This window comes from Pimephales promelas, chromosome 7 (genome assembly GCF_988280905.1).
Source record: "Pimephales promelas chromosome 7, fPimPro1.hap1.1, whole genome shotgun sequence".
Taxonomy (NCBI): domain Eukaryota; kingdom Metazoa; phylum Chordata; class Actinopteri; order Cypriniformes; family Leuciscidae; genus Pimephales; species Pimephales promelas.
Window position 1 is genome coordinate 8,171,775 of NC_142775.1, and position 21,932 is coordinate 8,193,706.

General features: G+C 36.3%; 1 protein-coding gene across 4 annotated transcripts in view; it reads left to right on the plus strand.

Moving 5' to 3' along the window:
• fmnl2a (formin like 2a) overlaps positions 1 to 21,932 on the plus strand; it is a 146,480-nt gene that overhangs the window by 95,179 nt on the left and 29,369 nt on the right. For all 4 annotated transcript variants that reach the window (XM_089133020.1, XM_089133019.1, XM_089133021.1 and 1 more), the window contains exons 7-14: positions 10,144 to 10,255; positions 10,625 to 10,701; positions 13,475 to 13,568; positions 13,992 to 14,066; positions 18,880 to 18,990; positions 19,099 to 19,248; positions 19,966 to 20,067; positions 21,270 to 21,597. In XM_089133020.1, the coding sequence (XP_088989146.1) occupies positions 10,144 to 10,255; positions 10,625 to 10,701; positions 13,475 to 13,568; positions 13,992 to 14,066; positions 18,880 to 18,990; positions 19,099 to 19,248; positions 19,966 to 20,067; positions 21,270 to 21,597 (1,049 nt within the window). The remainder of the gene's footprint in view (positions 1 to 10,143; positions 10,256 to 10,624; positions 10,702 to 13,474; positions 13,569 to 13,991; positions 14,067 to 18,879; positions 18,991 to 19,098; positions 19,249 to 19,965; positions 20,068 to 21,269; positions 21,598 to 21,932) is intronic.

Consider the following 21,932-nt stretch of genomic DNA (forward strand, 5'->3'; position numbering starts at 1 on the left):
ATTCATCTTTCCAGAGGTGAAGTATCCCTTTAACTAACATGAACAAAGATTAATAAATATACTGTAAAAAATTATTGCTCATTGTTAAATGAAACCTTATTGTAAAGTGCTACCCATATTTGTAATATTATCTCATAATTTGGCAGCAGGTATATTAGGCTGCTGTCACTTTAAGACCTGACGCATGGATCCATTATACTGGTACACACGTGTTTTCTTTCTCAACTGTTTACGTTCGCTTAAAACATAACTGACTGTTTACGTAAATACTCACCAAGACCGGCATTTTTGTGTGTGTATTTGACTGTTTCAACGCAATAAGCAGATAGAAAATTAGTACTGAGATGTCCGCCCTGTGGGTGTGGGCACACAACACATTCTCACCCCAAGGCGTCACCTTTGACCATGCTTCAATATTTGACGTTTTAGGCGCCCTTTAGCGTCACTTATATGACGCGATCCTACGGCGTCATCTAACTGACGCTAAAGGAAAGCGTCAGTTAGAGGACGCGGTTAGGTTTAGGTGTGGGGTGGGGGTAGGGTACACGCGATCCTAGGGCGTCATCTAACTGACGCTAAAGGGCGCCTAAAGCGTCAGATATTGAAGCATGTCCAAATGCTTCCCAAGGCGTCACTTAACTAACGCCTTGGGGGTGAGAATGGGCTGGGGCACAACATCTGTAGGAATGAGTAAAATTATGTTTAATACGCACAATTCCTTGCCGAAATTAGAGCCCTAAAACACCAACAATATTTATCTGGAGCAAGTGAAACAAGTGAGTGAGGAGAGGCGGGTTTGTGTGTCACTCGCTGTCAGAGAGATGTGAGAGAGAGAAAGTGCAGCTGGTATAATGTTTCTATTTTAAGGATTACTCGAAGCATTTCAGATATTTGTATAGGAAAAATATATTTTTGACAACACTACATTGCACTTTTTTATGTAGATAGAATATATCTATTCTATAGATCTTAATGTTAAGATATGAGACACAATATAACTAAAAAAAATATTCAGTTCAAGTCCTTTAGTCAGTCCTTTAAAAGAAGCAATGTTCTAAGTTTAAAACAAGTAGCTTGGAGCATCGACTTTTACAACTTCACAAAGAACGTGTTCAAGCGTGTGTGCTTGTGAAATCAACTGACAGATATGAGTCTCATCCCTGTAATAAAGGACAACTCATTGTAGTGATGTAGTGATGGACTTCCGTCTTTGTGGCAAGATACTGTATATGTATATTACTGTATATGTGCATTAAATACACACTGTTTGGAAAGTATCGCCACAAGATTACTCATTACAAAGCATGTGACGAGTGTAAAAAAAAAAAAAACAAACTAACCTTGTCTTTGTAAATTTATATCCAGTCGTTCAAGTCCTTTGTCAGAACAGGGATGTTATGTAACTACAGTTTATGAAGCAAACTCTACCCTGAGAAAAACATTTATAGCACATCACCAGACAATCATCCATCTACAAAAAGGATGATTTGGACAACTTACCGTCCAGTCAATCCACATTTGTACGCTTTACACATTAGTCAAAGAAGCTTATAAAACAGCTCTTTCTTATTTGATAGATTCAAGTGCAGTTAAATATTAATATACTGAATATTAATTTCCAAATTACACATTTAGGGGTTAAAAAGCTAAAAAAAAACAAAAAACACAAAAAAAAACATGTGTTCAAATTAATTATTAAAAGGTTTAAACAAAACTTCACATATTATATATACGTACGCTGCGCAGTACGTACACAGTGGATAAGACACATGCCTTTGGTGTGAGAGACTCGGGTTCGAATCCACTGTGAGACACCAATGTGTCCCTGAGCAAGACACTTAAGCCCTAGTTGCTCCAGAGGCGTGCGATCTCTGACATATATTGCAATTGTAAGTCGCTTTGGATAAAAGCATCAGCTAAATGAATAAATGTAAATCTAAATGTAAGCATCAGGGTTCTGCTTTTAAACCCCAAGATCCGATTGCACCAGCTGGACGGTTGTAAGAATAGGCTGGACATAAAATATTTTTTAAATACTGGGTAGAATTAATACCTGTTGCACCATCTAAACATGGCACACGTCTGAGACGAAATCGTACGTTTAGTCAACGGTACGTGTAAAGTGAAGAGTCATGTCTTGGTCAGAATAGTCTGTAAATGAATTGAGAATTAATTGTTACTGTAGATGTGAATTGCACTGCACACTACAGACACAGGTAACACAAAATGTATCTTTATGTCGGAAATATTAAGATATCTGGGATTATTAGCAGAAACTGTATACCTTGCATTACCTTGACAGCATAAAATCTTGGAAATTACATTTTAAGTCCATTTACAATAAGCGATCTTTAGCCAGTGAATCGTTTAAATTAAGTTACTTTAATAGAGTGCCGAATTGATAACATCACTTTGTAGGACAATTTGGATACTAGCGGCGCATGGGTTCCCTCGATCGAAAGCGCTATACAACTTCCCCATAGACTTTTGAAAAATCGCAAAAAATAAGTGACCCTTACACGTTTTGTCTATCAAGATAATCTTTACAAGTTAATCCGAAATGTGTACATTTTGAAGCCTATATATAGATTTAAAAAACACAAGCAGACACAATAAAGTTAAAAAATAAAACACAAGCAGGTTATAACTGTGTGTTCTATGTCATAGATCAAAACCTGAAAATATTTAGAGGCTTTGCTCACCACAGACCTTATTTCAGGCGATTTAGCAAAAACCCATTCAAAAATCCCATAGACTTTAGAGCGAGGGAACCGGAAGTGCTAAAATGCTAACTCAGTTCCGCGTTTTGGCCTACAGAGGGACGTCGTAACTTCGGCACTAGGGCTGGGTATTGAGACAAATTTCACAATTCGATTCGATTTCGATTCACAAGCTTGCAATTCGATTCGATTACGATTCGATTCGATTCAATATCGATTATTTTGGATATCAGTTACAATAAATGGCCATTTTTCTCAAGGGAATCAAATCTCTTAAATGCTGTAAACTATGGGAGTCTAGTTGTAGCCAATAGGCTTCATTAGCCTAATATGAAGGTAATAATGAACTGTCTTGTAGCTATACAAACACTTAAATTACACTTTTGTTTATTTTTATAATAAGAAGATTATATGAAATATAAACATTTAAATGGTGGCTGTCATAAAAACTTGCCAGATTTATTCAAATATGCATTATATATTGAAGAACATTAAGATTATAATGCATATGTAATATGGTGTATATATTTAGCAAAATGCTCCTCTCTAGAGTTAATTTTTCTAGCTGACTAACGGGTTTATGTGGGTTTTCTGAGGTAAATATGACGATACATGACATTGATTACAAGCTGTTTAACTGACATCTTTCCACGGTTGAAACGCTGATTGAGCGAATCAATGTGACATGATACGGATTTCGATAAGTTGTACTCTATCTTTAACACACTTTCAGATGCTCATTCATGTTTATTTCGCGCTGTAACTGTAACCCGGAAGAGAGATCAGAGCTGCTGTTTCTCTTGAGCTGCGCCAGAGCGATCTCACGCCACAGCGCCAAAACGCTATTTGTGTTTTTGAATTTGTAAAGAAAATGGATGTAATTTGAAAATTAAGACTTTGTTTCATATCAGTAGTAACAAAGGACAAAGATTATTACGATTTTTTTGGATGCGCGCAGCCGCGATACAATGTTCCATTCATTCAAATGAAACAGGATGACTAATCAATTCTTGAGATTTAAGAATCGATATTGGTTCGTAAAAATGAGAATCGATTAATATCGAGAAATCGATATTTATTACCCAGCCCTATTCGGCACTCTATAAGAACACATAACATAATTAACCAAGGTGAATATGTATTTTGTGCATCTGCATACCTAACTAACATAAATTATTCAGATTTCACAATGAACTCTTTGACATTTGCCATAGTCCTGTATGTAACTTGCTCACACTTTTAATACGCAGAGACATTACATGCTTACAAGAACATTAAATAACAATTTACATGCTGACGTTTGTGTTGTGAGAACGTACAGGGACAGGATCTGCGCCTGGACCCATGAAGTGGGCGCACATGTAGAATTTTCATTTTGTTTTTAAACTCTGACCAATGACAGATCACACAAATTGACTTTCTTTTGTTATCAGCGGGATGTTTCTTAAGATTCAAGTTTCATTATCCTGATCAGTTCTTTCATTAGCGCTGTTCTCTTATAATAAAACATGTAGCCTGGAGCATCAACTTTAGACATTTTTAAAAGAACGTGTTTAAGCGTGTGTGCTTGTGAAATCGCCTGATAGATACGATTAAGGAATATTGTGTTCCAGATGGGCACAGTCATACATCCGGATATGTGACAAAGACATTACACACACACACACACACACACACACGTTTTACTGTACTCTCTGCAAGAGCTTCTACTGTAGATCCTTGTGATGTTCTGGATGAAAGACAACCACATTCACACTCTCACTAAAGTCAAAGTTGATAGACAGACCACATCACAACAGTGACTCAACATTGTTCTCCTATGAATCAGTGTTGACTAGGGGTGTGCAATATCGACAAAAGATTTTTTCTTTCATAATAATTACGCAATTTTTCTGAGTGTGTTGATCTGATGTCAGTACCTTTACTGATTTTGGTCTGTCGTGGACAAGCTTCTTATGAAATATATTCATATTCTGTACAGTGATGAGTTCACAGCAGTGACTGAAATTAAAGGAGTAGTTCACTTTAAAAAAAAAAAAAACTTTTTCTGATAATTTACTCACCCCCATGTCATCCAAGATATCCTTTCTTTTTTCAGTCGAAAAGAAATTAAGGTTTTTCATGAAAACATTCCAGGATTTTTCTCCATATAATGGACTTCAATGGGAACCAAACGGTTCAAGGTCCAAAAGATTTCCAAAAGAAAGTTTCAGTGCAAACTGTTCAAAGGGCTTTAAACGATTCCAGACGATGAATAAGGGTCTTATCAAGCAAAACGATCGCTCATTTAATAAATAGTTCGAACTCGTTCATCAAAATGAACAAATCTTTTCCAGAGTCAAGTTTTTCATTTCGTTCGTTGAATGAACCATATGACTCAAAAAAAGATTTGTTCATTTTGATAAACGAGTTTGAACAGGAGAGTCACAGAACAGAGCAAGACAAGCATTTGAGCTTATAAAACTTAAACTTTGTTTTGTTTTTTTAAATGAGCAATCGTATCGCTTGATAAGACCCTTATTCATCATCTGGAATCGTTTAAAGCCCTTTGAACAGTTTGCACTGAAACTTTCTTTTGGACCTTGAACCATTTGGTTCCCATTGAAGTCCATTATATGGAGAAAAATCCTGGAATGGTTTCATCAAAAACATTATTTTCTTTTCGACTGAAGAAAGAAAGACATGGATATCTTGGATGACATGGGGGTGAGTAAATTATCAGCAAAAGTTTTTTTTTTTTTTTTTTTAAAGTGAACTACTTGAAGTTTTTCCTTTTCGATAATATTGTGAAATATACATGATAAATTTTTTTTTTGTACTGCAGAAATGGCATAGAAGCCGCATCTAAAAAAAAATATATATATTTTTTATTAAATCATATGTAAACCACCAGGAGCTGATAGGCAACTCACACACTGTATCCAAAATTGAAAACCTCCCTCTAGTGAATGAAAAAGAGTACGCCAAAAGAGTAGTAAGTCTGAATACATAGCATTAAAAAAAATATAGTATGTGAACAGTCTCCGGATGATCTACTTCTGCCGAGATTCTGAAATGTGCATTCGATAGACACTTTATATCCCACGAGGCCAGAGAATTTATGAATGGCAGTGAAGCGACACAACTGACAATGGTTTCATTCACACCACCCATATTCATACTATATAGAACACATTTTTTTAACAGTTTTAAAGTAAATTCGAAGTGAAATGTAGTACGTACTCAGACAGAATGCAATTTCGGACGCAGTGACTGTCTTTATGAGCGAGTCATTGAATCACTCAACCAATTCTTTAGATTGGATCATTGATTCTTTTAAAAAAATGCCTATACATAGTTCCCACATGACGTCACAACATACGGGCATTTGCCGACCCGGCGCCATTGCTTAGGGCAAAACATAAGAAGAAGCAATACGAGTTGAACGAAGTGAAATGAGTTTCGTGCTATAAAGTGAAAATGGTCATCTCCTGCTGAGTCAATGGATGATAAAATCGTGCCGGAGGTTCAGTTAAATCGGGATTTTACACTATACCCGTCATTAGACTCCATATGGATGTGAGAAGACTAAGCTTTTGTCCGAACAACGCAGGAGATTATGGCTGGCGAGCATAAACAGGAAAGAAACTCACTCAAAACACGCAAGAATTTGTTTGACAAAAGCACAATGTTGTGTTTTATTGCGAGTGTAAATAAATATAAGTTAACACATTGCAGTTTGAATAATTTCCTGTTTGAACAAAATGACGAGGTATTAAAAACATACAAAACAACATTGTTTCCACTGTTTGATCTCACATTCCAGCATTGCAATCTCAGATTATGTCCCTAAAGATCCCGCGTATAATGTAGTTCCTCATTACATTAATTAAATTGCACGCGAGTTATTTATTTTAATATTCATGCACCGAACCATGACGCCCGCAAGTACATGCATATTACAGAAATCACCGGTGACTGGGGAACATAGGAATTAAGTTGTGCAGGGTATGGCTTTTTAATAGACAGATTAGCATCATGCTACTTCGCTATGATGACTTAAGTTACTTTTCCATTGATTGCACTTGAGCAAACGTCACCAAACCAACCCCACGTCAATCTGATCGTACACCTCCAGTGATTTCCAGGCTTGGAATTGCTCACATGTGTAAAAACTCCTCACCAATACCAGATAATTGTACACATGAAAATACTGTATCTGAGGCAAAGTTGCATAATCGGTGCTCAGTGCTTCTTTTGTTGCATAAGGATACACACCATTTATGAATGAAATTTTCGCATTGTACCTCTCTATGTCTTGTTTTAATAGTCTCTTTATAATCTATTACACTTTGTCTTTTCATGATTTGCATAACAATATAAACAGACATAAATATTTGTTTGTAAAACGACATTCTCTGATGAAACGTTGTAAACGCCTATGGTAAACACAGCGGTTTTGCCCTCAAAGATGGCGTCTCCGGGGAGGTCACGTGACAATTTTTTTGCCTGTGGGAACTATGTATTAATTCAGAAGGCGCACACCAGTTCAGTTACTGTTTTCATTGGCGAAATTGAGCAAAACAGACAATATTGACAATAATTTCTAATATCTAACTCAGATTATTTAATTCTTGTTTACTGAACTGCTGGATAAATTCCATCACATTTGGAATCTTGCTAGTATTTGTGAAAACAAGCATGCTGGCTCATGTGATATTACTTAAATATATCATATTGAGATATAACAAAAGCGAACAGAATTTTGGGGTCATTCTAACTGCATTCTAACAGGCTACATCTATAAAAACATGAACTATCAATGCGTGTTTTTTTTCCAAATTCAATGACAAATTCAAATAGTTTTCACATTCACAAAAATGATGATATTATCATAGACTACATATCGCACAACACTTGTGTGGGCTGTGTGTTCATGTTCGAGTGTGTTACTGAATGAGTTCTCAGCATTGAGCACAAATCATTGCCCCAGGCACTGCTGCATTGTGTGTGTGTGCTTTCGGAAAATCACGCCCAGCTCGTCTTGTGATAGTCCTGAAAAAGAACTGTGTGCCCATTGTGTTAGATTGTGTGTAAACCTTATCTAGTTTATTTGTGTGTGTATTTGTGTGCCCCTTTAGATTTCTCTGTAGATTTCTTGTATATCTGAATGCCTTTATCTACAGAACCAGTCATTTATAGCATAATGTATATATTTTTCTAATGTGTACCTGTTTGTGTGTGTGTTCTTTGTGTGCATCTGTTGTTGTGCGTCTCTGTTCTCACACATAAAAGCCTTTGGCTCAGGCCTGATGGCTGGCATGCATGTCAATGACGCTGCTGTTGTGTTGTGGAGGTGATATGTGTGCACAGAGCGCTTTAACTGCTCTAAGACCACGCACATCACACACACACACACACACACACACAGATGCTGCTGACAGACCTAAACACAGTACTTTTATCTTTTAAAGATACTCACACAAACTGCATGTGTTTCAGTATGAGAATACTTGCTCTGGTCCTGCAGTTTAGTATTGATTTGACACAGTCCTGCGACTCTAGATCAGAATATGATGCCAAATTAGATAATCTGATAAAAGTAGTTATTCCTCTTAAAGGAGTTTAGAAAACTCCACTTTTTTAAAAAAAAAGTTATGATGTATTGGTTTATGTCAAGGTGTCATATCACAGACATCTCAAACGATGTCATATATGCATTAAAAATGTCATAACTGAGCGAATGACACTTAATGACAGTTGTTATAAATATGCATTAAACTTCCTTCATATTCATAACATATGTCATGTCATGATTATGAAGGTGCCATGTTAGTCTTATGCACACCCCTTCAAGTAAAGTGTTACCCATTTTTCCATCTTAAAGGGATAGTTCACCCAAAAATGAAAATTCTGTCATTATTTACTCACCCTCATGTTGTTCTTCGGAACACAAATTAAGATATTTTTGATTAAAGGGTTAGTTCACCCAAAAATGAAAATTCTGTCAGTATTTACTCACCCTCATGTTGTTCCAACCCCGTAAGACCTTCGTTCATCTTCGGAAAACGAATTAAGATATTTAAGATATTAAAATCGCTCCTGCATACAGTCCATAGGCTTCTTGAGGGACTGGCTCTTGCCGTCCCCGAAAAGTCATTAAAGACATCGTTAAAATAGTCCAAGTGACTACAGGGGCTCAATCTTAAGTTTATCAAACGACGAGAACACTTTTGTGCGCAAAAAAACAACAAAAATAACGACTTTATTTCAACTATTCGTTTATTTCTCCCTCTGCGCGAGTCAGCTAACTAGTTTAATAGCGTAAGCTTCTGTTTGTACGTCACACGCATCACACACACATGACCAGCGTCGACCAATAGTGAGCCTACGTGTGACGTAGCTCTACGCAATCACACTACGTTAACGGACTATAGGCTTATGGAGAAGGAAGTGAATAGTTGAAATAAAGTCGTTATTTTTGTTGTTTTTTTGCGCACAAAAGTGTTCTCGTCGTTTGATAAACTTAAGATTGAGCCCCTGTAGTCACTTGGACTATTTTAACGATGTCTTCAATTACTTTTCGAGGACAGCAAGAGCCAGTCCCTCAAGAAGCCTATGGACTGTATGCAGGAGCGATTTTAATATCCTAAATATCTTAATTTGTGTTCCGAAGATGAACGAAGGTCTTACGGGGTTGGAACAACATGAGGGTGAGTAAATACTGACAGAATTTTCATTTTTGGGTGAACTAACCCTTTAAATCTGAGAAAGTTACTAAAGGCAATGTTTAAAATAGTCCGAATGACTACAGTGGCTCAACCTTAAGTTTATCAAGCGACGAGAATACTTTTTTTGGCAAAAATAATGACTTTATTCAACTATTTTTTTTTCTTCTGTGTGGGCCTCAGAGTGAGTTCACGTAGTGTAACAGCGCAGCGCTTCTGGGTTGAACGTCAGGACATATAGGCTCACTATTGGCTTATGCTGGTCATGTGTGTGATGCTTGTGATGTGAGGCCAATAGTGAGCCTAAATACCTTTAAGCAGCACAACTGTTATATATATATATAAATTCATAATTGTACTGTTTTAACTGTATATTTCAATAAATAAATGCAGCCTTGATGAGCATAAGAGGCTTCTTACAAATACAAATCTTACTGAAATCTAAATTTTTAAATGATAGTGTGTGTTATAACAATAATATCATCTTCATGCTGTTCCATAGAAAGAAAAAAAAGATGTTTCATAGAATGTTCAAGCTGCTCTTTTTCAGTGCAGTAAAAGGGAATGTGGACAGCTTGAACATTCTGCCAAACGTCTCCTTCTGTGTTCAAATGGGTTTGGAACAACATGAGGGTTACTAAATGATGAAGGTATTTTCATGTGTTAAATATTGATTTAATTGGATACTAAACTTGACTTTGTTGTTTTGCTCTCAGGTCTAATAATACGTTATCCAGCCGGAGGACATTGAAGAATTCCAGATTAGTCTGTAAGAAAGACGATGTTCACGTGTGCATCATGTGCCTACGAGCAATCATGAACTACCAGGTAAAACAAACTTTTGAATCTATATTATTGAGGAGGTCTCTAGACTTTCCAGCCCCTCCAGTTTTCCACGATTCCATGCTGCGAAATATACAAAATGAGGAATTATTTTTTGTGATCCTGCCTAATGATCAGTTTAACACAAAATGTGATAAATGTGGTAAAAAAAAAAAAAAAAGAAGCAAATTTTCCACAAAATATTGGAAATTGCTGCCTCAAAATTAGTCATTTTGAGCACACACATAAATCCTGCTGGGACTGGTTTTCATACCAAGTAAGCTGTTTGGTCTTTATCATGTTTTATTTCCAGATAATAAATCTTGAAGTTCCTGTTATGTTTACTAATTAGTCCTCTTTCTGTCTCTCTCTCAGTATGGCTTCAACATGGTCATGTCTCACCCTCATGCTGTGAATGAAATTGCACTGAGTCTGAACAATAAGAATCCCAGGTAACCCATTGAGATGGAGTAAGAGAGAGAGAGAGAGAGAGTGTGTGTATGCGTGTGTGTGTGTGTGTGTGTGTGTGCGTGTGTGTGTGTGTGTGTGTGTGTGTGAGAGAGAGAGAGAGAAGTAAAGAACACTTTCCCAGAATCCACCTCTTTAATTCATTGCGAGTCCTCTTTCAGAGTCATAAATACTGGCAGCTATAACAACAGACTCCTTAATCTCTCTCTCTCTGTGTGTGTGTGTAGTTCTTACTTCATCAGTTTAGATGACATAAATAGGAGAAATTATTATTAATTTTGATTATATACCACTACTGTTCAAAAGTTTGGGGATTTATATATATATATATATATATATATATATATATATATATATATATATATATATATATTCTAATGCTTACCAAGGCTGTAGTAAAACAGTACTATTGTGAAATGTTATGTAAAATACTATAAAAAAATAATTAAAAATAATTGTTTCCTATTATATCTAATATATTTTAAAAGTGGTTCCACTTTATTTTGATAAAGCTACTACTGTAACTATAAGTAAATTTCCAACTACATGTCAACTGACTGTCATTAGAGTATTAGTAGACTTTTAGGTTAAGGATAGGTGTTGGTGTTCGGGATAGTAGAATAATTTGACTTGTAGCTGCCAAGTTACTTGTAGTCAGTAGAATATCTATTGTGAGACCAACAAAATAAAGTGTTAGCAAATATTAATTAGACAGTCTACTAATACTATAATGAGAGTTGACATGTCTAGAATGGACTATCGAAACCGTAAAATATAAATTATTCCTGTGATCAAAGCTGAATTTTCAGCATCCCCACTCCAGTCTTTATCCACAAGTTTCCGAGGGGCGCTCCTGTAAAAAATAAAGTGGGTGAAACTTCCGGTGAGGCGGCGGAAGTAGCATTCCAATGGTATTTTGTGTGTTAGTTAGCGAAGAGGCTAGCTGTTTTTCGGAGAATTATTTTACTATTTAAAAGACGCAAATCTTTATGAGAGATGTCGTTACGGAGCTCAGGGACAACATGTGCTGTTCGCGGTTGTATGTAGAACCAGACTAAACTAATTCAGTGGCTTAAACGTGATTGTTTTGAACATGAGCCGAAAACGAAATCAGAGTGATCCTGCCAGAGCCCGTCTCTGATCCTGCCAACGACTGTAGTTTCCATCACTTCCCAAAAGACGACGAATCTTCCTGTGTACATTAGTTTAAATTCTTAATATTCTATAAACTCTATCAGCATGTGATTGGCTGTTCGCTACTGATGTTACACCTAATCTCAGGATCAAAGCCTGTGTTGACAGAATACCAAATGTGCCAGTTAATGTATTCAAGTAGCACATTCATTTATAATTTTGAATAAACTCCAAAGCACTATGACTAAGTGTGTATTTTTTATTTTAATTGTTTGTCAGCTCGCACAACTGTCACCATGCCTTGATGAGTATTGATTATTAATAATGTTATTATAATACTTCTAATCAACTACTGCGGAGGGTAGAGGTACTGTTATTTACCCTTTTTAATTTCATTGAGGTTGTGTTCCCACATCGTTAGCTAGTTTGGATCGCTATAGCTTGAATGACTGTCAACTGTTGAATGAACGAGTGTCAAGCATGTCAAGTCGCGCTTTGTTTACTTCCAACCGGAAGTCGCGCCCACTTTTGCCGCAAGGCCTCATGGGGCGTAGGAAACTTGTGGATAGTCATCACTCTAGTCTTCACTCCAGTCACATGATCACAGTCACACGGCCTCCAGAAATCTTTCTAATATGTTGATTTGCTGATCAAGAAACATTTCTGATTATAAACTAATGCTGAACGCAGTTTTACTGCTTAATATTTTTGTTGAAAACATGATTTTTTTTAAGGATTTACTGATAATTTCAAATAGCAACAGCATTTATTTGAAATCGAAATCTTTTGCAACATTATTAATGTCTTTACTGTAAGTTTTGTTCAATTTAATGTCTTTGCTAAATAAAAGTATTGGTTTCATTAAAAAACAAAACAACAAAACAACAGAAAAAAACGTTCTGACCCCCAAACTTTTAAAATGGTAGTGCAGATCTTCTGCTTCTTCTAGGGCTACGTTCACACTGTCCGTCCAAATCGGATTATTGGTGTATCCAATTGGAATCTGATCTGAATTATTGACTGTCCACACGGTGTATGACAACCGTTCAGATCTGACTTGTGTGTCCCATAATGCTCTTTAGTTTTTACGCAATACCTGCATTGGTTTCTATGGCAATGATGTTGCACATGCCAACAACCGCAACATGTCTTATTTACATGAAGTACAATAGGATTACTGAAGCAGCAGCAGAAACCCAGGAATTATGAGCGGCTTTATTCCACGCCGGTCTCAAGACATGTCTCTGTTATATTAGCATTTTATGCCGGTCTGCCACTTGCAACAACACAGCATTGTTTTTGCAGCGACTTTCCTTTATAGGTATTCAACGTCTGACATGTTTACTTTTCACGTGGCGTTAGAAAGTCACATAAACTACGCGAAATCCGATCTGAACAGTCAGACTGAAAAATTCCAGAAATTGGATTTCAAACCACATATAAATGTAGCTCGAAACTTTTCATGTGACTGTTTGTCGTTCACACTCGCTAACTATGACCGGATTCTAATTGGTTATGCCGAAAATCGGATTTGGACTGACAGTCGGAACAAGGCTTAAGAGATACAGGCCATTAATGACACAAATGTTTTAATACGTGTGATCTCGCTCTCTGCTGGTGCAGGACTAAAGCTCTGGTGCTGGAGCTGCTGGCCGCCGTGTGTCTGGTTCGAGGAGGTCATGAGATCATTCTCTCAGCTTTTGATCATTTTAAAGAGGTAAAGAAACACTAATGCAGGAACTCATACTTCTGACACAAAACTCAACACAGTTTCACTGCAGAAACACTTACAGATCATGGGTTTCGGAATCACCCAATCATAGTTGAATAGACACGAGACACATTTTAGGCTAACAGTCCTGTACAGTAAATAGGTTTAGACACACCTGCTACCTGTTAACACATTGCTATTGATTAGTTTATTGGGAGGAACACCACACCTTTATTTATTCATATCTCTTGTTTCTGGGAAGGAGAGATCAAGCTAATTATCATTTCCTACGAGGATGGTTTGTGAAATGAATGTAACTACTGGATCGTGGTGTTTTTGAAATATCTTCTTATCCTGGTATCAACATCTCATTTTCAGTTTCTCTAGACATTATTGTAATGCGTGAGCTCTTACTTTATTGCTTTGCAGGTGTGTTCAGAAGATCAGCGGTTTGAGAAACTCATGGAGCATTTCAAGAATGAAGATAATAATATCGACTTCATGGTATGTGTAAGACCAGCATCCAAATATACACATTTTCATTTGCAATCATGGTTATTAATCAGTGTTGTTACTTCCAAACTGTAATACATTAGGTATTACTTGTTACTGTTATTTAAAAGTAATTCATTACCTTACAATATTACTGTCCCAGAATTGTAATGTGTTACATTACTCATGTATTACTTTTGAGTTACTTTCACCAAAATAACTAAGTAGAACTTAACTTTGGGGCTGTAACGATATGCAATATGAAACCTAAATCTCGATTCAGATCCACGAACCTACAGAATCGCGACACACCTCTTCCAACTCCCAGCGTTATTCTCCTTACCGTCCAGATCCAATGCTGCCTTATCTTTAAATTAGGCTATTAGTATTATTTGAAGTTAACATTATAAAATACGTAGACCTACACCACGAAACTAGTTGAGGATAAATTATTTAAAATTGGGGAAGTCCAGCATTATGGACATGACATTTGCAGTCAAAACTTGAAATAAAAATTCTCCGAAAATACATGTATTGAAACGTATATAGGCTACTTCCTTAAAGGACTCCAGACATTAGACAAATATCAGTCTATGTTTTATTTTTAATATTAGGGAAAAGACACACATTCATGCGTGACAAAAAAATAGGAGGCAAAATATATTTTTTGTAATTCTGTTAATTACACTGCGCAAATCGGATGAGGAAGGGTTGGCTCTCCAGTCTCCATAGAACTTAAAATATTCATTTTATTTTAGTTTTCGTGTTCGCATTTATGAGGCAAAAACAATGTTACAGACGCGACCGCTCTGAACTGGCACTAAAAGACTGCTTTAAACTTTCACATAGTCTGCTGCCTTTAAGAAGTAAAAGCAGACAATACACTGTAATACAACTGTAATACAAGCCTCACTGAACATGTAACGAGTAAAATATTACTGAAAATTGATTAGTAATGCCTTACACTACTGCGTTACAGCAAAAAGTAATATGTTACTGTAATCTATTACTTTTGTAATGCGTTACTCCCAACACTGTTATTAATCCTGTAAAATAGTTAAAACTGTACCACTGATAGACAGTAGTTTGAGGTAGAATTTTAAAAGAAAATAGATTATTGGGTAACACTTTACTTGAAGGGGTGTGCATAAGACTGACATGACACCTTCATAATCATGACATGACATATGTCTTGAATATGAAGGAAGTTTTATGCATGTTTGTGACAACTGTCATTAAGTGTCATTCGCTCAGTTATGACATTTTGAATGCAAATATGACATTGTTTGAGATGTCTTTGTTATGACATCTTGACAACATAAACCAATACATCATAACCTGTCAGTGTCTTTGTCATGACAACTTGACATAAACTAAGACAACAAAACATGTTAAGAAACCACCTAGCTTCATGGGTTAACATTACATTAAACTGTCAGGTGGTTGGTTTTGACATTGGCTGTCATGAAGCCATTATAACATTTTAATGACAAATTCAATTAGTACCACTGTAGTTGAAAAATATTCATGACACAGTTATAATGGCCTCATGACAGCCAAAGTCAAAGCCAACCACATGACAAATTAACTTAATTTTATGTCAAGTTGTCATGACAAAGACACTGACAGGTTATGATGTTATGGTATATGTCAAGATGTCATAACAAAGACATCTTAAACAGTGTCATATTTGCATTCAAAATGTCATTATTGAGCGAAAGACACTCAATGACAGTTGTCATAAACATGCATAAACCCTACTTCATATTCAAGACATATGTCATGTCATGATTATGAAGGTGTCATGTCAGTCTTATGCATACCCCTTCAAGTAAAGTGTTACTGATTATTGCAGACGAACTGCACTAGAAGAACATGGCATCATGATATTACATCCCTAGTTTGCACATGTGAAAAGAAAAACACTTTACGTTGGTTTAAAATCTGAACATTTGGAGTTTAAGCAAAAGGCAAGCTTTAGGGGTTTGATTTAGAGGTCAATTTGATTACTTAAATTTGAACATGGACAAAATGTGTTAAATGGAGATGGAAGCAACTGCACCTTATGGTATCTGAGAGCAATAAATAAACAAAGGGAGCAGAAAACACAATATTGTAAGGATTAATGTTCTTGTAAAATGTGCCTCACTGGACATTTCCCCACATATTACACAGTTATACCAAATAAATGCACACTATGTATTGATTCGAGCTGAAATGAGGATAGTATGTCATTAAAGAACATTTTACATGTCATTTAAGTTGTTTACTGCAGAACAACTTAAAACTTAGTAAATTGATTCCTTTAAGTGTTTTTAAGTTGAGAATGAGAAGTTTTGAGTTGGACTCCCTCACATGTCAATGTTTTCGTTGAGATTTCATTTGTAAGTGCATAATCGGCTTTTATTTGTGTGTCTTTGTACGTATGTAATGATGTGATGTAATTTTGCTGCCTATCTTGGCCAGGTCTCCCTTGCAAAATAGATGTTTAATCTCAATGGGTTTTTACCTGGTTAAATAAAGGATAAATAAAAAATAAATAAATAAATAAAGAGTGTGGAGTGATATGAGAGACTTTGAAACACCGCTTGTAGGAACAATGGTCTGTTATCAGCTCTGCACTCAAACACTTGAATTTAGCGATTGACAAGATTTACAGAGAACTTAACAGGGTACTCAAGTCAATTTTATTTGTATAGCACTTTTCACAAAAGACATAGTTTCAAAGCAGCTTTACCGAAATCCATCAAGTTATGTTAGTAATATCTTAATACCTTCACATTTAGCAGATTAGGGATGGGCGATGATATAGTTTACATTTTGTGATGATACAAGCAATCAAACTGTTTGCTATTGTATACTGTGTAGTTTACGAGTGTGCTGTATGTATGCGAATAAAGTACAAACCCAATTCCATAAAAGTTGAGACACTGTACAAATTGTGAATAAAAACAGAATGCAATGATGTGGAAGTTTCAAATTTCAATATTATATTTAGAATACAACATAGATGACATATCAAATGTTGAAAGTGAGACATTTTGAATTGCCATGCCAAATATTGGCTCCTTTTGGATTTCATGAGAGCTACAAATTCCAAAAAAGTTGGGACAGGTAGCAATAAGAGGCCAGAAAAGTTAAATGTACATATAAGGAACAGCTGGAGGACCAATTTGCAACTTATTAGGTCAATTGGCAACATGATTGGGTATAAAAAGAGCCTCTCAGAGTGGCAGTGTCTCTCAGAAGTCAAGATGGGCAGAGGATCACCAATTCCCCCAATGCTGAGGCAAAAAATAGTGGAGCAGTATCAGAAAGGAGTTTCTCAGAGAAAAATTGCAAAGAGTTTGAAGTTATCATCATCTACAGTGCATAATATCATCCAAAGATTCAGAGAATCTGGAACAATCTCTGTGCGTAAGGGTCAAGGCCGGAAAACCATACTGAATGCCTGTGATCTTCGGGCCCTTAGACGGCACTGCATCACACACAGGAATGCTACTGTAATGGAAATCACAACATGGGCTCAAGAATACTTCCAGAAAACATTATCAGTGAACACAATCCACCGTGCCATTCACCGTTGCCGGCTAAAGCTCTATAGGTCAAAAAAGAAGCCATATCTAAACGGGAACCAGAAGCGCAGGCGTTTTCTCTGGGCCAAGGCTCATTTAAAGTGGACTCTAGCAAAGTGGAAAACTGTTCTGTGGTCAGACGAATCAAAATTTGAAGTTCTTTTTGGAAAACTGTGACGCCATGTCATCCGGACTAAAGAGGACAAGACAACCCAAGTTGTTATCAGCGCTCAGTTCAGAAGCCTGCATCTCTGATGGTATGGGGTTGCATGAGTGCGTGTGGCATGGGCAGCTTACACATCTGGAAAGGCACCATCAATGCTGAAAGGTATATCCAAGTTCTAGAACATATGCTCCCATCCAGACATCGTCTCTTTCAGGGAAGACCTTGTATTTTCCAACAAGACAATGCCAAACCACACACTGCATCAATTACAACATCATGGCTGCGTAGAAGAAGGATCCGGGTACTGAAATGGCCAGCCTGCAGTCCAGATCTTTCACCCATAGAAAACATTTGGCGCATCATAAAGAGGAAGATGCAACAAAGAAGACCTAAGACAGTTGAGCAGCTAGAAGCCTTTATTAGACAAGAATGGGACAACATTCCTATTCCTAAACTTGAGCAACTTGTCTCCTCAGTCCCCAGACGTTTGCAGACTGTTATTAAAAGAAGAGGGGATGCCACACAGTGGTAAAAATGGCCTTGTCCCAACTTTTTTGAGATGTGTTGATGACATGAAATTTAAAATCAACTTATTTTTCCCTTAAAATTATGCATTTTCTCAGTTTAAACATTTGATATGTCATCTATGTTGTATTCTAAATATAATATTGAAATTTGAAACTTCCACATCATTGCATTCTGTTTTTATTCACAATTTGTACAGTGTCCCAACTTTTATGGAATTGGGTTTGTAGAACATACTCTAAAACTTTATATAAAGAGCTGAGCAATAATATAGTTTACATTTTGTGACGATATAAACAATCAATCAGTTGAGATTGTCTATATGTGTAATAAGCGTGTAATAAGCCAATATACTGAATCAACGAAGATTTGAAGGTTAAATGCGAATGATAAATGTTCTTTTGTATACAGATTTTATATAGTTCTATTTAAATTGCTCTTTAACATAACACCATGCATAGCTTTACAAAATTTTGCCATAATAATAAATATATTTAGCATTTCTATTTCAAATGTGTCAATATTTGTGGGTTTCATTTTTGTATGTTGTATATTGCAGGTTGCCTGTATGCAGTTCATTAACATCGTGGTTCATTCTGTGGAAGACATGAATTTTAGAGTGCACTTACAGTACGACTTCACAAAGCTTGGCTTGGACGAATATCTGGACGTAAGTAAACATGCTACAATGCTTCTTTTGAGGGTAATGTTCAGTATCAGTGTAAAGGTTGAGTGAGCTGCGATCCCTCACTCGTTCTCTCTCTCTCTCTCTGAGTAGAAACTGAAGCACACCGAGAGTGACAAACTGCATGTGCAGATTCAAGCGTACCTGGATAACGTGTTCGATGTCGGGGCTCTGTTGGAGGACGCCGAGACCAAGAACGCAGCTCTGGAGAGAGTGGAGGAACTAGAGGAGAACATGTCTCATGTTAGTAATGTTTTACAGGACAACACTCTTCACCGAACAGCCAATAATTTAAGTGATTTCCATAAAGCATTCAGTTTTACTCTGCAGCACCAGAGAACAATATGACCGTTGTCTTGTTTGTCATTTATTGGCAATATTTTCTCATTAGCCTTGTGGAATTTGTATTATGTCATTTTGAATAACAGCAAGCTTGATGTGTGGATAAGATCTCTGACACAATGAATTTAACATGAATGAGCATGTTAGCAAGTGTGCATGATCATTGTATTTTCGGGGGGTTTAAGCAGTATTAGAGTTTAAAGGAAAGTCTTTAATGATAATGAATCAGGATAGGACCCTTTGACCTTTTGTGACCGTTTGCCCTCTTGCCAAATGATGACGTCCTGAACTGAGGTCATTTCCTCATTAGTGTGGCATTGATTTTTATAGTGAAGTGCGTATTCTTAATATAGTGGTCAAGAATACTTACGTGATAATGAATGTAAATCTGAAGTTAAATATATATGCGACACTGCCTGAAATCATGAGGTCGGGAGATTTTAGTGTTCAGGTTTAAAGCACAATGCTCACGTCTCAACAGTTTGGAAAACTCAAATGCTCAAGTCTCTTGTAGGCTTTCTGCCATGGCTTATTTGTGATTCTGTCTTCGGTTCTCTTAACTCTATGTCTTGAGTCTTATATCTTGTTGATTCTTGTTTGTGTGTGTGTGTTTTTTAGCTGACAGAGAAGTTACAGGACACAGAGAATGAGGCGATGGCGAAAATCGTTGAGCTGGAGAAACAACTCATGCACAGAAATAAAGAGCTGGAGTCTATTCGGGTAAAAGATGAATCTTTACATCACTTCCTCTTGAGTTTCTGAGTTGCAATTTGCCCATTACAATAATTTAGTTAATGTAATAAAGGTTATTCCAATAATAGTAAACATATATATACAGTATTTATATATATATATATATATATATACTATAGTATGTACATGCAGTTAAATGCTATATATATATATATATATATATACATACTATATACATGTTCTATATAATTATGGTGCAATAACTGGGTAATAAACTAACCTTACCAAATTAGCCTAACTAACCTTATCATGTTTAGTTATCTTATATTCGTAACTTTCTTTTGTGAGTACACTGTAAGTGCACCTTTGTATACGTGATCATTCATATTCAGATCTAGCTTTATTAGTGACATACCCATTTTGAATCCTCCATTCCAAAAATAAGTTTTTTTTTTTTTTTTTTTAGTGTCAAGACAAAATAAATAGCATATGCTTTTTTTTTTTGGTCAGCCTTAGAGCATATGCTTTTTTTGGGGTCAGCCTTAGACACAACATCTCACAGGTACTTGAAATAAATATTTTAAAGTTATTATTTCCAAATATGAATGACACATTCACGTTCACAGTTTCTTTGATATCGGTTAATGGTCACACGATATGTAAGAAAACAGGAAAAAAAACGTATTGTTTTCTGATATTTAATTATGTAAAAAAATGTTTATATATATATATATATATACTGTATATATATATATATATAGAGAGAGAGAGAGAGAGAGAGAGAGAGAGAGAGAGAATATATATATATATATATATATATATATATAGAGAGAGAGAGAGAGAGAGAGAGAGAGAGAGTCTCATCAGACTCCAAGACAAAAAATGTATTTGCAATTTGAACTGTTCTTAATATTTTTTTAACTCTAGTTATTAAAAATGGATGACAGAAATACTGTTACAATTGTGCAATAGAATAAAAAGTGAATATGTAATATTGTAATAAGTTATATAACACCATACTTTACTCTGAAACACACAGCACAACAAACTACATAATTCAATCTTGATTTTATAATCACACTATATATATAGTATAATGTATAATGTATTTAATGTTAAATTTAAATGACTTAATTAGCTTTCTAGTCAGAGAACCCTGTTTGGGAAAGGCTGCTTTAAAGTATAAAAATGCTTTCTACATTATGTTTGTGTAAACTTTGTGGTGATAGGAGGTGTATAAAGATGCCAGCTCTCAGGTGCACACACTACGGCGGATGGTGAAGGAGAAGGACGAGGCCATTCAGAAGCAGTGCAACCTGGAGAAGAAGATCCACGAGCTGGAGAAACAGGGAACCATCAAGATCCAGAAGAAAGGGGATGGGGACATAGCCATCCTGGCGTCCCCTCCACCGGGGAACGGGCATCTACCAGGTTCAGAGGGTGTAGTTGGGCTGTCCGGTGAGGGCCTGGTCAGTTACACAGGTGTGGCTAACGGGACGGCCCATGGTGTGTCCACGCCTGAACCTCCACCACCCCCTCCTCCTATGCCGGCAACAGGTGAGGGACCACCCTTCATTCTAAATAATGGACATGCGTTCGAAAATGTATGCTTTTTAGAAGCCAGATCCACTATGTTTGGAATGATGCACTAAAAACGGTAAAGGTTTTCGCATACAGATGACAATGTTGTCAAAACGATCCCCGTTCACACAGATCCGCAAAAAAACTTTTAAAAACACTGTATTCTGCTGCCAGGCCAGTAGTTGGCGATGTCACTTTGTAAAGAAAAACTACGCGCCTATAGACTGAACACATTATACGCATGAGCATGATGTCACCGTTTTCACAAATTTGCGTTTTTTTTTTTTTGTTGTTAACACCAAGACAATAAT